General features: G+C 43.4%; 1 protein-coding gene across 4 annotated transcripts in view; it reads right to left on the bottom strand.

Annotated features, from left to right (window-relative positions):
* Positions 1 to 22149, bottom strand: part of RAD50 (RAD50 double strand break repair protein) — a 362910-nt gene that overhangs the window by 180037 nt on the left and 160724 nt on the right. For all 4 annotated transcript variants that reach the window (XM_040405264.1, XM_040405258.1, XM_040405281.1 and 1 more), the window contains exon 14: positions 7614 to 7851. In XM_040405264.1, coding sequence (XP_040261198.1) covers positions 7614 to 7851 — 238 coding nt within the window. The remainder of the gene's footprint in view (positions 1 to 7613; positions 7852 to 22149) is intronic.

Raw genomic sequence — 22149 nt, 5'->3', positions numbered from 1 at the left:
CACCCCAAGGTATTTTGTAATGGGCATAGTGAGTTCATGGAAGTTTTTATTTTTTGTCACAAGTTAGTGGAATATGAGACTTTGTAAGAAAAAAAAATCAAAAAAAAAAATCTGCATTTTCCGCTAACTTGTGACAAAAAATAAAAAGTTCTATGAACTCACTATGCCCATCAGCGAATACCTTAGGGTGTTTGTACTGTCTGGGCATTGTAGAACCTCAGGAAACATGACAGGTTCTCAGAAAGTCAGAGCTGCTTCAAAAAGAGGAAATTCACATTTTTGTACCATAGTTTGTAAACGCTATAATTTTTACCCAAACCATTTTTTTTTTTTACCCAAACATTTTTTTTTTATCAAAGACATGTAGAACAATAAATTTTGAGAAAAATTTATATATGGATGTCGTTTTTTTTGCAAAATTTTACAACTGAAAGTGAAAAATGTAATTTTTTTGCAAAAAAAAAAAAAAAATCGGTAAATTTCGATTAACCACCTCAGCCCCCAGTGCTTAAACACCCTGAAAGACCAGGCCACTTTTTACACTTCTGACCTACACTACTTTCACCGATTATTGCTCGGTCATGCAACTTACCACCCAAATGAATTTTACCTCCTTTTCTTCTCACTAATAGAGCTTTCATTTGGTGGTATTTCATTGCTGCTGACATTTTTACTTTTTTTGTTATTAATTGAAATTTAACGATTTTTTTTGCAAAAAAATGACATTTTTCACTTTCAGTTGTAAAATTTTGCAAAAAAAACTACATCCATATATAAATTTTGCTCTAAATTTATTGTTCTACATGTCTTTGATAAAAAAAAAATGTTTGGGTAAAAAAAAAAATGCTTTGGGTAAAAGTTATAGCGTTTACAAACTATGGTACAAAAATGTGAATTTCCGCTTTTTGAAGCAGCTCTGACTTTCTGAGCACCTGTCATGTTTCCTGAGGTTCTACAATGGCCAGACAGTACAAACACCCCACAAATGACCCCATTTCGGAAAGTACACACCCTAAGGTATTCGCTGATGGGCATAGTGAGTTCATAGAACTTTTTATTTTTTGTCACAAGTTAGCGGAAAATGATGATTTTTTTTTTTTGTTTTTTTTTTCTTACAAAGTCTCATATTCCACTAACTTGTGACAAAAAATAAAAACTTCTATGAACTCACTATGCCCATCACGAAATACCTTGGGGTCTCTTCTTTCCAAAATGGGGTCACTTTTGGGGTAGTTATACTGCCCTGGCATTCTAGGGGCCCAAATTTGTGGTAAGGAGTTAGAAATCAAATTCTGTAAAAAATGACGAGTGAAATCCGAAAGGTGCTCTTTGGAATATGGGCCCCTTTGCCCACCTAGGCTGCAAAAAAGTGTCACACATCTGGTATCTCTGTATTCAGGAGAAGTTGAGGAATGTGTTTTGGGGTGTCATTTTACATATACCGATGCTGGGTGAGATAAATATCTTGGTCAAATGCCAACTTTGTATAAAAAAAATGGGAAAAGTTGTCTTTTGCCAAGATATTTCTCTCAATGACAGGGGGGGTGATCAGGGAGTCTATATGGGGTGATCACCACAGTCATTGATCACCCCCCCTGGAAGGCTCCAGGGAGACGCCTGTATGTGTTTTGCAGATCCGATCCATCTATCAGTGGATCCGTAAAAATCATGCGGACATCTGAATGGAGCTTTACAGGGGGTTGATCAATGACAGGGGGGTGATCAGGGAGTCTATATGGGGTGATAACCACAGTCATTGATCATGCCCCTGTAAGGCTTCATTCAGACGTCCGGATGCGTTTTGCGGATCCGATCCATCTATCAGTGGATCCGTAAAAATCATGCGGACGTCTGAATGGAGCTTTACAGGGGGGTAATCAATGACAGGGGTGTAATCAATGACAGGGGGGTGATCAGGGAGTCTATATGGGGTGATAACCACAGTCATTGATCATGCCCCTGTAAGGTTTCATTCAGACGTCCGGATGCGTTTTGCGGATCCGATCCATCTATCAGTGCATCCGTAAAAATCATGCGGACATCTGAATGGAGCTTTACAGGGGAGTAATCAATGACAGGGGGGTGATCAGGGAGTCTATATGGGGTGATAACCACAGTCATTGATCATGCCCCTGTAAGGCTTCATTCAGACGTCCGGATGCGTTTTGCGGATCCGATCCATCTATCAGTGGATCCGTAAAAATCATGCGGACGTCTTATGGAGCTTTACAGGGGGTTGATCAATGACAGGGGGGTAATCAATGACAGGGGGGTGATCAGGGAGTCTATATGGGGTGATCAGGGGTGATCAGGGGCTAATAAGTGACGGGGGGGGGGGTGTAGTGTAGTGTAGTGGTGCTTGGTGGGACTTTACTGAGCTACCTGTGTCCTCTGGTGGTCGATCCAAACAAAGGGGACCACCAGAGGACCAGGTAGCAGGTATATTAGACGCTGTTATCAAAACAGCGTCTAATATACCTGTTAGGGGTTAAAAAAAACACATCTCCAGCCTGCCAGCGAACGATCGCCGCTGGCAGGCTGGAGATCGACTCTCTTACCTTCCGTTCCTGTGTGCGCGCGTTCACAGGAAATCTCGCGTCTCGCGAGATGACGCATATATGCGTGACTGTGCGCAGGGCTGCCACCTCCGGAACGCGTTAGGCGGTCCGCAGGGCTGCCACCTCCTGCGTTAGGCGGTCCGGAGGTGGTTAATAACAAAAAAAGTAAAAATGTCAGCAGCAATGAAATACAACCAAATGAAAGCTCTATTAGTGAGAAGAAAAGGAGGTAAAATTCATTTGGGTGGTAAGTTGCATGACCGAGCAATATTTACGATTTGTAAAAAAGGGCCTGGTCACTAAGGGGGTATAAACCTGTGGTCCTTAAGTGGTTAACAACTAAAGTTGGTCACACATTACATTAATTTTTGGCTAAACCTGCAGACCCACCATCTAATGTATACAGGTATGTCCCAACCCTTCCCTGAAGGCAGATTTTGAGGTAAAGAAGGATCAAAATGCCTATTTTCTACATATTCATGTTTATTGGTGTGAAGGAGCACTAATATTCACCGGGCAAAAGGGTAACAATGTTTTTAACTTCTGACTTTCAGGCTCCATATCTCACCATCCACTACAGCTTGGAACGCGGTACTACCATAATTTTATAGACAATCATCTTGACTATCTCATACATAAATTGGACTTGCATCTATTTAGCATATGATTAGTTATGCAGATTCTTGTCATGTAACTGCATTGTTACGGTTTTGCTCCTGGTGGTGGAACAGTCTTTTTCTTCTTGTGTACTGCACATCACAACCTGTTCTCACATTCCTTAATAGCTCAGTGTGTTATTAGGTTGATTACCAAGCGAAAGGTCACTGGTTCGAATCCAATAGCTGCCATTAAGTAGATTTCCCAAGAACAGAGAAACAGCATCATCCAGCTCATCATTGATAGCGGTATCTGGGCCAAGAAAATTGCCAAACTGAATCATGTGAGTGCCATGACCGTTGGAAGAATATGACATGAAGTACGTCCATCCATTGCAAAGCCAAGAGGTGGACATCCAGGCAAAATATTAGAGTCAAAAAGTCGGCTCATCACAAGGTCTATCAGTTCTGGCACGACAAACACGGCAGTGGAGGTGGCTTGTATGCTTCATAATAGTGAGATCACAGACGTCCATGCAAGCACTGTGCGGAGTGCATTACACAAGTCTGAAATGGTGGCCTGAAAAAAGGTGAAGAAGCCTTGACTTTAATATTGTCATTAGAAGCGTCGGCTCGAGTTTGCAAAAAAGTAAGAACAGTGGACAGTAGCAGATTAAAAACAGGTGGTTTCCATAGACTGGACTCTGATGGGTGCAAATGGGTCTGTTAGAAACAAGGGAAAAGGGGGCTAACGGATCGAGAAATTGAAGGAACTGTCAGTAGAGAAAGTCTGATGATATGGGGTTGTTTCACAGCCAAAGGTGTTGGATGCTTGACCAGAATCAATGGTGATCTCTATGCTGAGCTATAAATGAGCATCCTACAAGATGAAGCATACGTCAAGATTGGCAAATAATTGGTTCAGTGACAATGAAGAGGTGCTGGATTTGCCTTCACAGTCCTAAAACCTCAACCCAATTAAACGCTTGTGGTTGGAGTTGAAGACAAAGCTGTATTTGTACCCAAGTGAGTCGACCAGTGTGCACCAACATTGGGAACGTGTAGAAGAGACCTGTGAACAGATTTTGGTTGAGAAATGCTTGAATCTGATTGAGAGCATACCCAGAAGGATTCAGGCAGTGTTGAAAGCCAAAGGTGGATTTACAAAATAATAAAAAATTTAAATTTAGAATTTTAGGAGCAAAACAGTAACATGTAAAGAATCTGCATAACTAATCATATGCTAAATAGTTGCAAGTCCAATTTATGTATGAGATAGCCAAGATGATTGTTTATAAAATTATGGCAGTCTCACATTCAAAGCTCTAGTGCAGCGGTTCTCAACCTAGGGGTCGCGACCCCTTTGGGGGTCGATCGGCCCTTTCCGGGTGGTCGCCTGAGGCTTCCTATTGTGGGTCGCCCGCACAACGGCAGCGGCCCCTTATCCTCGCGCACAGGAAGTGATGTCCCATCACTGCCTGTGCTTGAAGGAGCCTGACGTCTGGACGGGTAAGTCGGGCCGCCTGTCTGCTGAGGTCCGAGTTTTTTCGTTAATGACGCCTCCGCTGAGCACCACTGCCACCAATGATTTAATTGAGCCTGGCTGAGCCTGGCTAATTTTATTTTAATTATTTGGCTGAGCAAGGCTTAATTTATTTGGGGGGACATGAAGCACCGCTGATTTATTTATTTGGGGGACCCTGAGCACTTCTGATTTATTTATTTGGGGGACCCTGAGCACCATTGATTTAATTTATTTGGGAGGGGACCTGAAGCACCGCTGATTTATTTATTTGGGGGACCCTAAGCACTTCTGATTTATTTATTTGGGGGACCCTGAGCACCATTGATTGATTTATTTGGGGGAAACCTGATGCACCACTGATTTATTTATTTGGGGGTACCCTGAGCACCGCTGATTTATTTATTTGGGGGAGACCTGAAGCCCCGCTGATTTATTTATTTGGGGGACCCTGAGCACTTCTGATTTATTTATTTGGGGGGGACTTGAAGCACCACTGATTTATTTATTTGAGGGGTACCCTGAGCACCACTGATTTTTTTTTTTTTTTGGGGGGGATACTGTGAGCACCACTGAGTTATTTATTTGAAGGGTACTGTGCGCACCACTGATTTATTTTTTAGGGGGTATTTGTTGTTTATTATTTATTTTAAAGTTATTTATTTGGTTTACAAATATTTAGTATTTATGCTAAAGTTCTGTGGTTATGAATGAATACTTGTGTATTTGAATTAACATTTGGTGTATTGGTGTCTGTGTGTGTTTTTGGTGGGTCATCATAACAGTAGCAAAAATAGTTATGACGTAGCAAGGAAAAAAAATGTAATGGTTGGGGGTCACCACAACATGAGGAACTGTATTAAGGGGTCACGGCTTTAGAAAGGTTGAGAACCACTGCTCTAGTGGATGGTGAGATATGGAGCCTGAAAGTCAAAAGTTCAAAACATTGTTACCCTTTTGCTCGTCAGTGTATGTGTTCCTGCTGTGTAAAAAAAAGGCAGTTTAAACAAACTACTGCGCGCTCCTTCTAAGGGTTAAGAGCAACGGGAAAGGGACATCACATGACTTGACAGACACCATTCAACACCATTCTGCCCTGTGGTAGAGTGACCGCAGGACAGAATGGGGTCGGAGCCCAAATAGAAAGCTGTACAGGGAGTGCAGAATTATTAGGCAAGTTGTATTTTTGAGGATTAATTTTATTATTGAACAACAACCATGTTTTCAATGAACCCAAAAAACTCATTAATATCAAAGCTGAATATTTTTGGAAGTAGTTTTTAGTTTGTTTTTAGTTTTAGCTATTTTAGGGGGATATCTGTGTGTGCAGGTGACTATTACTGTGCATAATTATTAGGCAACTTAACAAAAAACAAATATATACCCATTTCAATTATTTATTTTTACCAGTGAAACCAATATAACATCTCAACATTCACAAATATACATTTCTGACATTCAAAAACAAAACAAAAACAAATCAGTGACCAATATAGCCACCTTTCTTTGCAAGGACACTCAAAAGCCTGCCATCCATGGATTCTGTCAGTGTTTTGATCTGTTCACCATCAACATTGCGTGCAGCAGCAACCACAGCCTCCCAGACACTGTTCAGAGAGGTGTACTGTTTTCCCTCCTTGTAAATATCACATTTGATGATGGACCACAGGTTCTCAATGGGGTTCAGATCAGGTGAACAAGGAGGCCATGTCATTAGATTTTCTTCTTTTATACCCTTTCTTGCCAGCCACGCTGTGGAGTACTTGGACGCGTGTGATGGAGCATTGTCCTGCATGAAAATCATGTTTTTCTTGAAGGATGCAGACTTCTTCCTGTACCACTGCTTGAAGAAGGTGTCTTCCAGAAACTGGCAGTAGGACTGGGAGTTGAGCTTGACTCCATCCTCAACCCGAAAAGGCCCCACAAGCTCATCTTTGATGATACCAGCCCAAACCAGTACTCCACCTCCACCTTGCTGGCGTCTGAGTCGGACTGGAGCTCTCTGCCCTTTACCAATCCAGCCACGGGCCCATCCATCTGGCCCATCAAGACTCACTCTCATTTCATCAGTCCATAAAACCTTAGAAAAATCAGTCTTGAGATATTTCTTGGCCCAGTCTTGACGTTTCAGCTTGTGTGTCTTGTTCAGTGGTGGTCGTTTTTCAGCCTTTCTTACCTTGGCCATGTCTCTGAGTATTGCACACCTTGTGCTTTTGGGCAATCCAGTGATGTTGCAGCTCTGAAATATGGCCAAACTGGTGGCAAGTGGCATCTTGGCAGCTGCACGCTTGACTTTTCTCAGTTCATGGGCAGTTATTTTGCGCCTTGGTTTTTCCACACGCTTCTTGCGACCCTGTTGACTATTTTGAATGAAACGCTTGATTGTTCGATGATCACGCTTCAGAAGCTTTGCAATTTTAAGAGTGCTGCATTCCTCTGCAAGATATCTCACTATTTTTGACTTTTCTGAGCCTGTCAAGTCCTTCTTTTGACCCATTTTGCCAAAGGAAAGGAAGTTGCCTAATAATTATGCACACCTAATATAGGGTGTTGATGTCATTAGACCACACCCCTTCTCATTACAGAAATGCACATCACCTAATATGCTTAATTGGTAGTAGGCTTTCGAGCCTATACAGCTTGGAGTAAGACAACATGCGTAAAGAGGATGATGTGGTCAAAATACTCATTTGCCTAATAATTCTGCACGCAGTGTATGTAATTACTGGGTAATTGTTTCATGAGGGCACTTTCATTATTCTGCAACTGACTGCACAACCCATTGAAATTGATATTAGTTTAGAAAGGAAATGAAAACTGACTGCACAACCCCTTTAAATTGATATTAGTCTAGAAAGTAACTGAAAAGAAATCTGCATGTGTAAATACACCCTTACAAGTATAACAGATGAAAAAAGCAGATTATGGTGCACTTGCCTCATCGGTTTCAGTTCCATCATTTCATCCTTTCTTCTCTCTCTTCGTTTTAACTCTGTTTCAGTGGTTTTCAGCTTATCTGGGACCAGTCTGAGCTTGGACTGCATGTCATTAATTACATCTTGCAGCTCTGCTTCTGAAGGAAAAATTCTCTGGCAAACTGGACAGCAGGGCTGATTCTCCTCAGTCAGTTGAGTGATGAATTGTGTGTATACTGCAGTTGCTCCAGCCAACATTGCTGTGAAAGTGTATAAATAGTGTAGTTTTAAGACAACAGGTCTAAGGTAGTCTAACATGAAAAACTACCATAATATGCAGGAAAGATTGAGGGAGAATGAGCAGGCTGCACATCTAGATCATTCTATGCTAGCAATATGGTCAGTCAGTCAGTGGTACACAGTATTAGGGTCCATTCACACGGCCGCAATTTTGCGGAACGGAATTGCGGACCCATTTATTTCTATGGGGCAGCACGATGTGCTGCCCGGATCCGGAATTGTGGATCCGCACTTCCGGGTCCACAATTCCGATCCCGAAAAAAATAGAACATGTCCTATTCTTGTCCGCAATTGCGGACAAGAAAAGGCATTTTCTTTTTTTTTTTTCAATCAAATCGTTTTTATTATTCAAATAAAATTGGCATATTACAAGACAGTTTGTGTCTACAATTTTTCTGTTATTTTCCCCCCTCCACGTCTCATATACAAAGAATTGTATAAAACATTATCACATATCCAGATATTTGATACAACTCCCACAGTTATTGTACATAATGTATATACCAATAAAAAGAAAAAAGAAAAAATTAACAGTTACAGGATTATTTGACTGTTAACACCCAACAATCCCCCCCTCCCCCTCCCCCAACTACCAAACCCCCCCCCCCCCAGATCAGAGCATGAATTTTCAAGACCTATTTAAATTATGACATGAGTGTGAGACAACCATACACTCCACAACTTTTCAAATTTCTGAGGACATCCTCTCCTAACAAACACTCCCCTCTCTAAAGTCAACATATCATGCACCTTTCTCACTAATTCTTCCATCGTTGGCGGACTCCCCTGGATCCACCTAAAAGCAATCAACTTCCTGGCCACATACAATAGTCTCCCAACTGCCACCTTGACCGCCTCTCCCCCACCAATCTCCTTCACATATCCCAGCACACAGATCTTTGGGTCCTTCTGCACCCTCAACTCCAGGTTACGATTAATCAAAGTCAACACCTCATCCCAAAAACTACTTAGCACTGGACAAGACCAAAGCATATGAAACAGATCTGCACCTTCCACCATACATTTTGGACAATTGTCATCAGTTCTAACCCCAATTTTCCGTAGAAACACTGGAGTTTTGTAGACTCTGTGGATGATAAACAATTGTGACAACTTACCCTGTTCACTTACAGACACTCTCGGGACTGCCTCCAATATATCTTCCCACTGTTCCTTAGGGATGTCCCCCAGATCCTTTTCCCATTTCCTCATCCTTGTAAGAGGGAATCCCATCAAAAACTTGTCTAAAAGCAGAGTATACACCTGTGATATCAGACCTCTCTTTCCTCCAGCTGGAAGAACCAGTTTATGGACCACATCCAGTTTTGCAATAATGCAACCCTTCCTCATCGTGACATCATAGGCGTGTCTCAGTTGCAAATATTGATAGAACCACACTTTAGGAATGTTGAATTCTTGCTGTAGGCCTTGAAATGATTTAAATACATTAGTCTCGATCAATTGACCTATCCTCATTACTCCATGGGATTCCCAATTTCGGACTCCTGATAGAGAAATGAACTCTGGCATCAAGTTATTGTTCCATATTGGGGAAAGCTCACCTACCCCACCAACACCCCTGATCAATTTCACCTTTGCCCACACTTTTTTCATAAGCTCTATAAGCGTTACTTTCTCTCTCCCCCCATGCATCCCTGCACCCTCCAGAATACCCATAAGATCCCTACTACCCAACCAGTGTTGCAGTATCTTCCCCGTCACATCTGGTAACTGAAATTCCATCCAACCCTTAAAATGTTGACACTGAGAGGCTAAGAAATAAATCCAGGCGTTAGGGACAGCCAAGCCACCTTCAGACTTGGGATATTGCAGCGTCTCCAGCTTAATCCTAGCTTGACCATATTTCCAGATAAGTTCTCTGAATATCGAATGTATTTTCCTAAATCTTTCCACTGGGATCCATACAGGGGCATTATTCAATATGTATAGTAACTGAGGCATCATTACCATTTTTAGGAGATTCACTCTGCCCACCACCGACAAAAAGAGTCTACCCCATGTCCTTGCCATCAACCTAAAAGTATTTAGTAAAGGAGTTAAATTAAGTTCCTCAAAATCCAGCAGTCTAGGTGTTATATATAGCCCCAAATATTTAAACTTGCCCACCCAGGGTATCAAACTATCTGCCTGCACACCAGAGAGTGCCTGTCCGTCTACCGGCATCAAGGCAGACTTCTGCCAATTTATCCGAAGCCCAGAGAAGCCCCCAAATCTATCAATTAAAGCCCTGGCCGCATCCAAAGAGCCCCCAGTGTCACCCAAAAATAACATAGTGTCATCAGCATACATTGCCACTTTATTTTGCGTCTCACCATATCTAAACCCCACAATATGAGGTGACAGGCGGATAAGGGCTGCAAGTGGTTCAATTGCTAAAGCAAACAACAAGGGTGACAATGGGCACCCCTGTCTGGTGCCTCTGGTCAAAGAAAAGCTATCTGACAGCCCCCCATTAGCTCTGATCCGTGCCTTTGAACTTGAATACAACACTTTCACCCACTGAATAAATCGAGCACCAAAGCCCATGACTCTCAAGGTTTCCCATAGGTAGTTCCATTCAACACTGTCGAACGCCTTAGCGGCGTCTAACGCAAGTAAGGCCCTATCTCCTCCATTATCAGCTGGAATATTCAGACTAGCATATACTCTACGGATATTTATAGCAGTCGATTTCCCAGGCATAAAGCCCGTTTGATCTGGGTGCACTATAGTTAGGATTACCCTGGACAGCCTGTTCGCCAGCACCTTCGCCAGGAGCTTCACATCTGCTGTTAATAGCGAAATTGGTCTATAGGAATCAGGAACTTTGGGATCTTTCCCAGGCTTAGGAATAACTACTATGATAGCCTCCTGCATAGAATGTGGTAGCGAACCCGTCTCCAGAGAATGTTCAAGAACCTTAAGTAATTCAGGAAGAAGTACCCCCTGCAACTTTTTATACACCTCCACTGGTATGCCGTCTGCCCCCGGCGCCTTACCGTTCGCCATCCCCCCAAGAGCTACCTCTAACTCCTCCAGCGTGATCGGCTCTTCCAGTCTCTCTCTATCCTCCTCTGATAACACTGATAGCTGAGCCTCAGCCAGAAAGGCGGACAAGGCCTCCTCCGAGCTAGACGCCTTGGAAGCATAGAGAGAGACATAAAAACCTTTTAGAATATCTAATATCCCTTTTGTATCCTGGCTACTATTCCCATTTCCATCCATTAGCTCTTGTATACAAGAAGAACCCCTCTGTGCCTGAGAAACCACTGAAAGCAGATGCCCAACTTTCTCTCCATCCTCAAAAGATCTTTGGCGGTAAAAACTACGTTTCCTCTCTGCAGCCTGTAGTAGATGACACCTCAGTTGTTCCTGAGCTACCTCCAGCGCCTCACTATTAGCCATGGTGGGGATTCTACCAAACTCCCTTTCAGCTTCTGTTACTTGTACATGAGCTTTAACATCTGCCTCTCTGGATTTAGATTTATGCTTACTAATTTCTTTGATCAGTACCCCTCTCAAAAACGCTTTCATGGCATCCCAGACTCCGTGTATTGAAGCCGTCCCTCCATTAATAGAAAAGTACTCCCTGACCTCCAGAGTAATCTCAGACAAATCACCAAGTACATTGAACCAATGCGGGTTACATTTCCACAACCTCGGTCCCTGCCCAAGCACGCCCAGGCACAAATCAACCTGCACCAAGGAATGGTCAGACAACGACCGAGGGTGATAAATAACATCTTTTATCAGTGGCAGCATGACATCATTAACCAAAGCCAGATCTATGCGTGATAGTGAATGATGCGTAGCAGATCTACATGAAAACACCCGCTTATCCGGGTTACGCAGCCTCCAAGCATCAAGTAAACCAGTTTCCCTCATAATATTCTTAAGAGCCACACTCCCCGGTGATCCACTGGCACCTTCTACCCGACATCTATCCATGGAGTCATTCAATGTACAATTGAAGTCCCCCACTAGCACCCACGGCAGTCCAGGGAAGTCCGCCACAAAGGTCATAATATCCCGTATCAAGGGAGAAGCAAACGGTGGAGGCACATACACTGACACCAACACCACCTGGATCCCATCAATCTTGCACACTACACATACATACCTGCCCTCAGCATCCACACATTGCTTCAGATGTTCATACCTTATACTTTTATGCACAATCACACTTACGCCCCTGGAGTGAGAGGAATGGATTACATGTACCACATGTCCTACCCAATTTTTGTTCAGCCACTGCACATTATCATTGGACAAATGCGTTTCCTGCAGGCAGCAGATAGCTGTCTGAAACCGACCCAAATATTGAAATATACATTGTCGTTTTCGTGCATCAGCCATTCCCCTCACATTCCAGCTCAACACTTTAATCACCTGTGTCATGATGAAAGATTACAGCATGTTTGAATCTCACACCCCATACCAATGTCACTCTCTCATAATTCACGCCCCTCACCCATCTCTGACCCGTCACCCTCCCCCCCATCCCTCCCCCTCCCCAGTGATCAGGCTACTTTGAACAGTAACCCCAACCCCCCCCCCCCTCCCAAACATCCAACTCTAACTCAGGGCAATCTGTAAGCACCATGCCCAATGCTGAACAAAAATCATTTCTGATTCCAACACTCTCCCTCAGGTAGAGAATCCTCTCCACAACTGGGAAATACATTTCTTATCCCAACTTCCTACTCCTGCATCAGGATCTACCATGTGGTAGCAACACTCAATACACTTTATAACTGGTATAACATTAAAGCTACAATAGGGTGCAATCCTATGCATATAAAGTGAACACAAACTGCAAACTATTTCCTTCAAGTGTCCAGGGCTCCACTTCTCAGTTGCCGCTCATGGACGTCCAGCCACTGTGTTGCTTCATCAGGGTCCTCAAAAAATCTGGTGGATCCCAACGCTACCACTCGCAATCTAGCCGGGAACAACATGGCGTACGGAACTTGTAGCACTCTGAGCCTTTTCTTTATATCTATAAATCTGCTCCTCCTCCGCTGCACCTCATTGGAATAATCCGGAAAAATGGACACTCTGACCCCATTCAGGACCATCTCATCATTGTCCCTTGACTGGCGTAGGATAGTGTCCCGATCTTTAAAGTGTAAAATCTTCGCCAGTATGGGGCGGGGAGGCCTGCCTGGCGGGAGCGGCCGCAAAGGGACTCTGTGCGCCCGCTCAACCGCGTACAGGGAAGATAGGCCCTTCTCATGGAATAACTGGTGCAACCATTTCTCCACAAACTCTGTAGCATTGGCCCCTTCTGTTTTTTCTGGCATTCCAACAATTCGCAGATTATTTCTCCGCGATCTGTTCTCTAAATCATCCGCTTTGGCGTATAAGGCAGCTATATCTTTCCCATTCATTTTTGACGCCATTTGCAGAGGTTGAATAACGTCTTCCAGTGAGGACACACTCTTTTCCAAATCAGAAGTGCGCTCAGAAATCTTGTGCAGGTCGTGCCTGATTATGGACACATCTGATCGCAGGCTGCCAACTTGTACTGTGAGCACTTTAAGGGTACTGTTGCAGCTTGCCACAGCCACCATATCTTTCAATGTGGGCTCCCTTGTAGAATCAACCCGCAGGTCTTCTGGAACTATTGCTGGGGCTGCAGACTTGAGTACCGGCTGACCGGCCGAAACCGGATCGTCGCCGTCCATGGATCCGTCCTCCTGATCAGAGGAGGTAGGTATATCAGTCCCTTTATCACTAGCCGAATCGCCCCCTCCACCGTCCAGTCTGGCATATTTGCTGAGTTTAGCAGCCGCGCTCTGGCTCACCATCTCCTGCAGCGCCGACACCTCTCCACCTCCGGCGCCATCTTGGCCCTTCTCCAGGCGGTCATGTTTCGCCAGCTTGGACGATTTCCTCTGCATTTTTAGGCTCCCGATTTTGTCACCACAGTCACCGGACACCTTCCTCTCCCCAGATAAAGTATTTTCAGGCAGTTTGAGTGCGCTTCCAGTGTAAATGAGCAGGATTCTAGCAGGAGCAGTGAACAGTGCGTCTTACTCCATGCACTCACAAGCCACGCCCTGAGAAAAGGCATTTTCTATGAGAATGCCGGCGATGTGCAGTCCGCAAAATGCGGATCGCACATCGCCGATGTCCGTGTTTAGCGGATACACGGATCCGTGGATACGCAAAACACACACGGACGTGTGAATGGACCCTTACCAGGTATTATTTTAACTGTTACATCCAACTGTCTATTATCAAATAACACAACTGTCATGATAAACTGCCCCCTTGTGGATTTCAGTTCTGCATTTAATACCATCGCTGCTACACAGCAAGCTCTCCCACCTACGCAAACTTGAATCCATCTGCGAATGAATAACCAACAGGAGACAGCAGGTTAGACTTGGGAAACCGACAGGAGACCGCAGGTTAGACTTGGGAAACCGACAGGAGACAGCAGGTTAGACTTGGGAAACCGACAGGAGACCACAGGTTAGACTTGGGAAACCGACAGGAGACAGCAGGTTAGACTTGGGAAACACACCTCAAGCTCTTTGACTGTCAGTACTGGAGCTCCCCAGGGCTGTGTGCTTTCCCCACTGCTCTACTCACTGTACACCAATGATGGCATCTCCACAGACCCATCTGTTAGGCCCCTTTCACACGGGCGAGTATTTCGCACGGGTGCAATGCGTGAGGTGAACGCTTTGCACCCGCACTGAATCCGGACCCATTCATTTCTATGGGGCCGTGCACACGAGCGGTGATTTTCACGCATCACTTGTGTGTTGCGTGAAAATCGCAGCATGCTCCTCTTTGTGCGTTTTTCACGTAACACAGGCCCCATAGAAATGAATGGGGATGCGTGAAAATCGCAAGCATCCGCAAGCAAGTGAAGATGGCGTGCGATTTTTACGCACGGTTGCTAGGAGACGATCGGGACGGGGACCCGATCATTATTACTTCCCCTTATATCTTGGTTATAAGGGAAAATAATAGCATTCTGAATACAGAATGCATAGTGAAATGGGGCTGGAGGGGTTAAAAAATAAATAAAAATAATTTAACTCACCTTAATCCACTTGTTCGCGCAGCCGGCATCTATTCTGTCTTCATCTGTGAGCAATAGGACCTTTGATGACGTCACTACGCTCATCACATGATCCATCACCATGGTGATGGATCATGTGATGGACCATGTGATGAACGCAGACATTTGTCCATCCAGTTCTGGTTCAACGTCCCCTCTCTAGTAGCTATAGCCTGTAATATTATTACACTCCAGAAATACATCCAGGCCCCTCTTGAATTTCTTTATTGTACTCACCATCACCACCTCCTCAGCCAGAGAGTTCCCTAGTCTCACTGCTCTTACCGTAAAGAATCCTCTTCTTTGTTTGTGTACAAACCTTCTTTCCTCCAGACGCAGAGGATGTCCCCTCGTCACAGTCACAGTCCTGGGGATAAATAGATGATGGGATAGATCTCTGTACTGACCCCTGATATATTTATACATAGTAATTAGATCTCCCCTCAGTCGTCTTTTTTCTAAAGTGAATAACCCTAATTTTGATCATCTTTCAGGGTACTGTAGTTGCCCCATTCCAGTTATTACTTTAGTTGCCCTCCTCTGGACCCTCTCCAGCTCTGCTATGTCTGCCTTGTTTACAGGAGCCCAGAACTGTACACAGTACTCCATGTGTGGTCTGACTAGCGATTTGTAAAGTGGTCGGACTATGTTCTTATCACGGGCTTCTATGCCCCTTTTGATGCAACCCATTATCTTATCGGCCTTGGCAGCAGCTGCCTGACACTGGTTTTTGCAGCTTAGTTTGCTGTTTATTAAAATTCCTAGATCCTTTTCCATGTCAGTGTTACCGAGTGTTTTACCATTTAGTATGTACAGGTGACTAGCATTATTCCTTCCCATGTGCATAACTTTACATTTGTCAGTTTTAAACCTCATCTGCCACTTATCTGCCCAAGCCTCCAGTCAATCCAGATCCCTCTGTAGTAGTATACTGTCCTCTTCAGTGTAAATTACTTTACACAGTTTAGTGTCATCTGCGAAAATTGATATTTTACTATGCAAGCCTTCTACAAGATCATTAAGAAATATATTGAAGAGAATAGGGCCCAATACTGACCCCTGAGGTACCCCACTAGTGACAGTGACCCAATCTGAGTGTGTACCGTTAATAACCACCCTCTGTTTTCTATCATTGAGCCAGTTACAACGTTTACTCCAAGTCCGAGCAACGTTTTCTCCCACATACAGACGTTTTCTCCCAGTCCGAGCATTCTCATTTTATATACTAACCTTTTATGTGGTACAGTGTCAAATGCTTTGGAGAAATCCAGATATACGACATCCATTGATTCGCCGCTGTCAAGTCTAGAACTTACCTCCTCATAGAAACTGATTAAATTAGTTTGGCATGACCGATCCCTCATGAAGCCATGCTGATAATGCGTCATTTGCTTATTTCCGTTGAGATGCTCTAACATAGCATCTCTCAGAAAACCTTCAAACAGTTTACCCACAACAGATGTTAAACTTACCGGTCTATAGTTCCCAGGCTCTGTTTTTGGACCCTTTTTGAATATTGGCACCACATTTGCTATGCGCCAATCCTGTGGGACATTCCCTGTCAGTATAGAGTCTGCAAATATCAGAAATAAGGGTCTGGCTATGACATTACTTAATTCCCTTAGGATACGGGGGTGTATGCCATCCAGTCCTGGCGATTTGTCCATTTTAATCTTTTTAAGTCGCTGTTGTACTTCTTCCTGGGTCAGACAGGACACTTTTAATGGGGAATTTATTTTTACATTCAGCATTTCATCTGACAGTTTATTTTCCTCAGTGAACACATTGGAGAAAAAAATATTTAACAGCTTTGCTTTCTCCCCCTCGCTCTCTGCGACTCCCCCCCCTCATTACTTTTTAAAGGGCCAACACCTTCAGATTTATACTTTTTAACATTTATATAGTTTGGCCGCTTTTATTTGTTTTTTACATGTTCTATTTTTTTTCCTTATCGTTTTTCAGTGCTTCCGTGCTACACTCCTATTTTAGTGTTTTATATGCTTTCTTTTTGTCATTTATTGCTTTCTTTACAGTTCTGTTTATCCACATTGGTTTATTTTTGTTCCTTAACCTTTTATTCCCATACGGTATGTACCTCTCACAATGAGATTTTAGGATGCTTTTAAAGATATCCCATTTTGTGGCTGTATTTTTATTTTTGAGGACTTTGTTCCAGTTAGTTAGGCTAAATTTAGCTTTTTTGAAGTTTGGTATTTTTGTTCCTCCCTGTAGAAACGCTCTTTTGAATGATAATTGGAAGATTATTACTTTATGGTCACTATTTACCAGGTGTCCCCCAACCTGCACGTCTGTTGTTCTGTCAGGCCTATTGGTTAATACTAAGTCCAGTATGGCCATCCCTCTAGTCGGGTCCTGAACCAGTTGGGAGAGGTAATTGTCTTTGGTTATTGCCAAGAACCTGCTTCCTTTATGAGATATACAAGTTTCAGTTTCCCAGTCTATATATAGTTGGGTAGTTGAAGTCCCCCATAATAACCACCTCATTATGATTTGCCGCCTTGTCTATCTCATTTAGTAGCAAATTTTCTGTGGACTCTGGTATATTAGGTGGTTTATAGTAAACTCCTATTAGTAATTTATTATTGTTTTTAGCTCCATGTATCTCTACCCACAGTGACTCCACATGTTCATGTCCCTCACTTATATCTTCACGGAGTGTGGGCTTTAGACAGGACTTTACATAAAGGCAGACCCCTCCCCCTCTCCGGTTTTGACTAAGTGAATTACTTATAGCCCACTTTTCATGTTCCCCTGATGAGAGGATTGTTCCTGCCTCAGAAACATGCATGTCGGGATCTTTTCAGGGCAAAATAGGGAACGCAATTCCAGGGTTAGGTTCCGGACGGGGGCCCAACTAGTGGGACACTTCGTGGATAGACCAGTAGGGCTATTGTAGGGTCCTATAGGGTCATCCAGGGACATATAGGATCATCTTCCTGTGACTCCCTCATATTTCAAGGACCTCCCACCATCGAACTGGACCACCCTGCCAAGAAACTGTGAAACAAAGGTGTCTGAAGAGTCCATCATCTGTAGGTTAGGACACTGGGTTTCATTGGTGCTGCCGTGCATTATGCATATACTGTTATAGGTCGTCTCCAACATCATTGCCTAATTGTGTACTTAAGGTGCCAGTACATACCGGCCATTGCTACCTTATATTTGTGCACTTAAAGGGTTTCTACCACCTCATTTTGACCTAATTAGCTCTCAGACACTACCGATCTGCTAGTGTCTGATCTACCCAACAATGCTAATCTTAGACCTGTGTGTGGATCCGTTTCACAAAAAAAACGAACTTTTATTAATATGCTAATGAGCCACTAGGTGCTATGGGGGCGTCTTTTCAGCACCTAGAGGCTCGGTCTACTCACATTGTATGCCGCCCCGCTCGTCCGTTAAGCCTGCCCATCTCCTCTTGAATGCCATCCTCCATCTGAGCCAGCGGACAAATTCTCGCGCCTGCGCCGTGCGCGTCTGTATTCGGCGCAGGCGCAGTGAATGTCTAACCGCTGCCTGCACAGACATCTCGGTCATCCGCGCAGGCGCAGTGAAGATGTCTGTGCGGGGAGCGGTCAGACATTCACTGCGCCTGCGCAGAATACAGACGCGCACGGCGCAGGCGCGAGAATTCGTCCACTGGCTCAGATGGAGGATGGCATTCAAGAGGAGATGGGCGGGCTAAACGGACGAGCGGGGCGGCATACAATGTGAGTAGATCGAGCCTAACAATGCTATTCTCAGACCTGTGTGTGGATCCGTTTCACAAAAAAACGAACTTTTATTAATATGCTAATGAGCCTCTAGGTGCTATGGGGGCGTCTTTTTCAGCACCTAGAGGCTCATTAGCATATTAATAAAAGTTTGTTTTTTAGTGAAACTGATCCACACACAGGTCTGAGAATAGCATTGTTAGGTAGATCAGACACTAGCAGATCGCTAGTGTCTGAGAGCTAATTAGGTTAAAATGAGGTGGTAGAAACCCTTTAAGGTGCTAGTGCAAATTGGCTCTTGTTGCCTTTTAGTGTCCTACACTGAATGTATAAGTGTGGACACGGTTGTTTCTGTTTCCAAGGAGTCCCCTGAGTGTGGGATCATAGAAAATTGTATTCACATTTGATCTTTCATTAATTTTAAAGGGATATATCTTTTAACCCCTTAAGGACTCAGCCCTATTTCACCTTAAGGACTTGGCCATTTTTTGCAAATCTGAACAGTGTCACTTTAAGTGCTGATAACTTTACAACGCGTTGCCTTATACAGGCCATTCTGAAATGGTTTTTTCGTCACATATTGTACTTCATGACACTGGTAAAATGAAGTAAAAAAAAAATTCATTTTTATTTATAAAAAAAATACCAAATTTACCAAAAATGTGTAAAAAAATTGCAAACTTCCAAGTTTCAATTTCTCTACTTCTATAATACATAGTAATACCTCCAAAAATAGTAAAAGTTACTTTACATTCCCCATATGTCTACTTCATGTTTGGATCATTTTGGGAATGAAATTTTATTTTTTGGGGATGTTACAAGGCTTGGAAGTTTAGAAGCAAATCTTGAAATTTTTCTGAAATTTTAAAAAACCCAATTTTTAGGGACCAGTTCAGGTCTGAAGTCACTTTGCGAGGCGTACATAATAGAAACCACCCAAAAATTACCCCATTCTATAAACTACACCCATCAAGGTATTCAAAACAGATTTTACAAACTTTGTTAACCCTTTAGGTGTTCCACAAGAATTAATGGAAAATAGAGATAACCTAATATACCTAATATGTATACTTTTTTATTTATTTACCGTATTTATCGGCGTATAACACGCACCTTCATTTTAAGGGAAATTTCAGGGAAAAAAATTTAATTTCAAATAAAGAACTTTGAAGCAAAATAAGGGTAGCTCAGAACTTTTTTTTATTAATATTATTACCACTTATAAGGTAAATAATGTAAAAGGACAGTAAAAGCAACTGTTGATCTGTGGATGGCACTGTTATGGGGTGGGGGATCTGTGGATGGTGCTGTTATGGGGGATCTGTGGATAGCATTGTTATGGGGTGGGAGATCTGTGGATGGCATTGTTATGGGGTGGGAGATCTGTGGATGGTACTGCTATGGGGTGGGGGGATCTGTGGATGGAACTGTTATGGGGGGATCTGTGGATGACACTGCTATATGTCATCCACAGATCCCCCTCATAACAGTGTCCCCCAATACACCGGCCCTCTGCTCACCGAAGTATTTATAAACGTGAATCCTTATCCTGTTATTAAGTTGAACTAACGCTGCGCTCTCCCATGTTCCCATGTTCCCCTGTATCCCCACAGCACTTACGATTCACACGCTTCCATAACAGGCAGAGCGGACGGCACCAGTAACGTCACTCACTGACGTCGCGCGTCTGCTCCGCCTGCTTCATTCATAAAGGGGGCGGAGCAGGCGCTCGACGTCAGTGAGTGACGTTACTGCTGCCGTCTGCTCTGCCTGGTATTGAAGCTTAAGTAAGTGCTATGGGGATACAGGGGGGACATGGGAACATGGGAGAGGGCAGCGTTAGTTCAACTTAATAACAGGATAAGGATTCACGTTTATAAATACTTTGGTGAGCGGCAGGGCCCGGTGTAAGAGTACAGTGACTGCACCGGGCCCCGCCCCTAGTTACGGACTCCAGCCCCTCCTCTCTCCCGGCTCATACAGCGCAGTCTGTGATGCTGCATCTTTGCCGGGCCGCAATGAATATCGGCGTATAACACGCATACATCATTTGCCCCCTATTTTCAGGGGGAAAAAGTGCGTGTTATACGCCGATAAATACGGTATGTAAGTTTTACACAATGATTTTTTTTTTTAAATAGAAAAAATCATGTTTTAGTGTTTCCATAGTCTGAGAGCCATAATTTTTTAAGTTTTTGGGCGATTACCTTGGGTAGGGTATGATTTTTGCGGGATGAGATGACGGTTTTATTGGCACTATTTTGGGGTGCTTGTGACTTTTTGATCGCTTGCTATTACACTTTTTGTGATGTAAGGTGACAAAAAATGGCATTTTTTACACAGTTTTTATTTTTATTTTTTTACGGTATTCACCTGAGGGGTTAGGTCATGAGATATTTTTATAGAGCAAGTTATTACGGACGCTGCGATACCTAATATGTATACATTTTTTTAATTTATGTAAGTTTTACACAATGATTTCATTTTTGAAGCAAAAAGAAAATCATGTTTTAGTGTTTCCATAGTCTGAGAGCCATAGTTTTTTCAGTTTTTGGGCGATTATCTTAAAGGGCTTCTGTCAGCCCACTAAACCGTTTTTTTTTGTTTTGTTTACTAATAATCCCTACACTGCGATTTATGCATACATAAGTTAAATAATCATTTCTGTTCAGTAGAATTTGCTAAAAAGCAATTTTTAAAATATGCAAATTACCTTGCTACCAGCAAGTAGGGTGGCTACTTGCTGGTAGCAGCCGCATCCTCCGACCCTAATGACGCCCCCTCCGCATTGTGATTGACAGGGCCAGGGAACGGAATCGTTCTCTGCTGGCCCTGCCTGTTAGCATTCAAAATCTGGCGCCTGCGCCGCGGCCGTACCTATCTTCAATCTGCACAGGCGCACTGAGAGACGGCCACTCGCTCGGCAGCTCCATCCTCAATGCGCCTGCGCCGATGACGTCACATCTACACCCGGCGCAGGCGCATTGAGGAGAGAGCGGCCGCCTCTCAGTGCGCCTGCGCAGATTGAAGATACGTACGGCCGCAGCGCAGGCGCCAGATTTTGAATGCTAACAGGCAGGGCCCTACTTGCTGGTAGCAAGGTAATTTGCATATTTTAAAAATCTCTTTTTAGCAAATTCTACTGAACAGAAATGATTATTTAACATATGTATGCATAAATCGCAGTGTAGGGATTATTAGTAAACAATAAAAAAAAAAACGGTTTAGTGGGCTGACAGAAGCCCTTTAACCACCTCAGCCCCCAGTGCTTAAACACCCTGAAAGACCAGGCCACTTTTTACACTTCTGACCTACACTACTTTCACCGTTTATTGCTCGGTCATGCAACTTACCACCCAAATGAATTTTACCTCCTTTTCTTCTCACTAATAGAGCTTTCATTTGGTGGTATTTCATTGCTGCTGACATTTTTACTTTTTTTGTTA

Source organism: Bufo bufo, chromosome 1 (assembly GCF_905171765.1).
Source record: "Bufo bufo chromosome 1, aBufBuf1.1, whole genome shotgun sequence".
Taxonomy (NCBI): domain Eukaryota; kingdom Metazoa; phylum Chordata; class Amphibia; order Anura; family Bufonidae; genus Bufo; species Bufo bufo.
The sequence above is the reverse complement of the archived record's forward strand: the minus strand, read 5'-3'. Positions and strand labels throughout refer to the sequence as shown.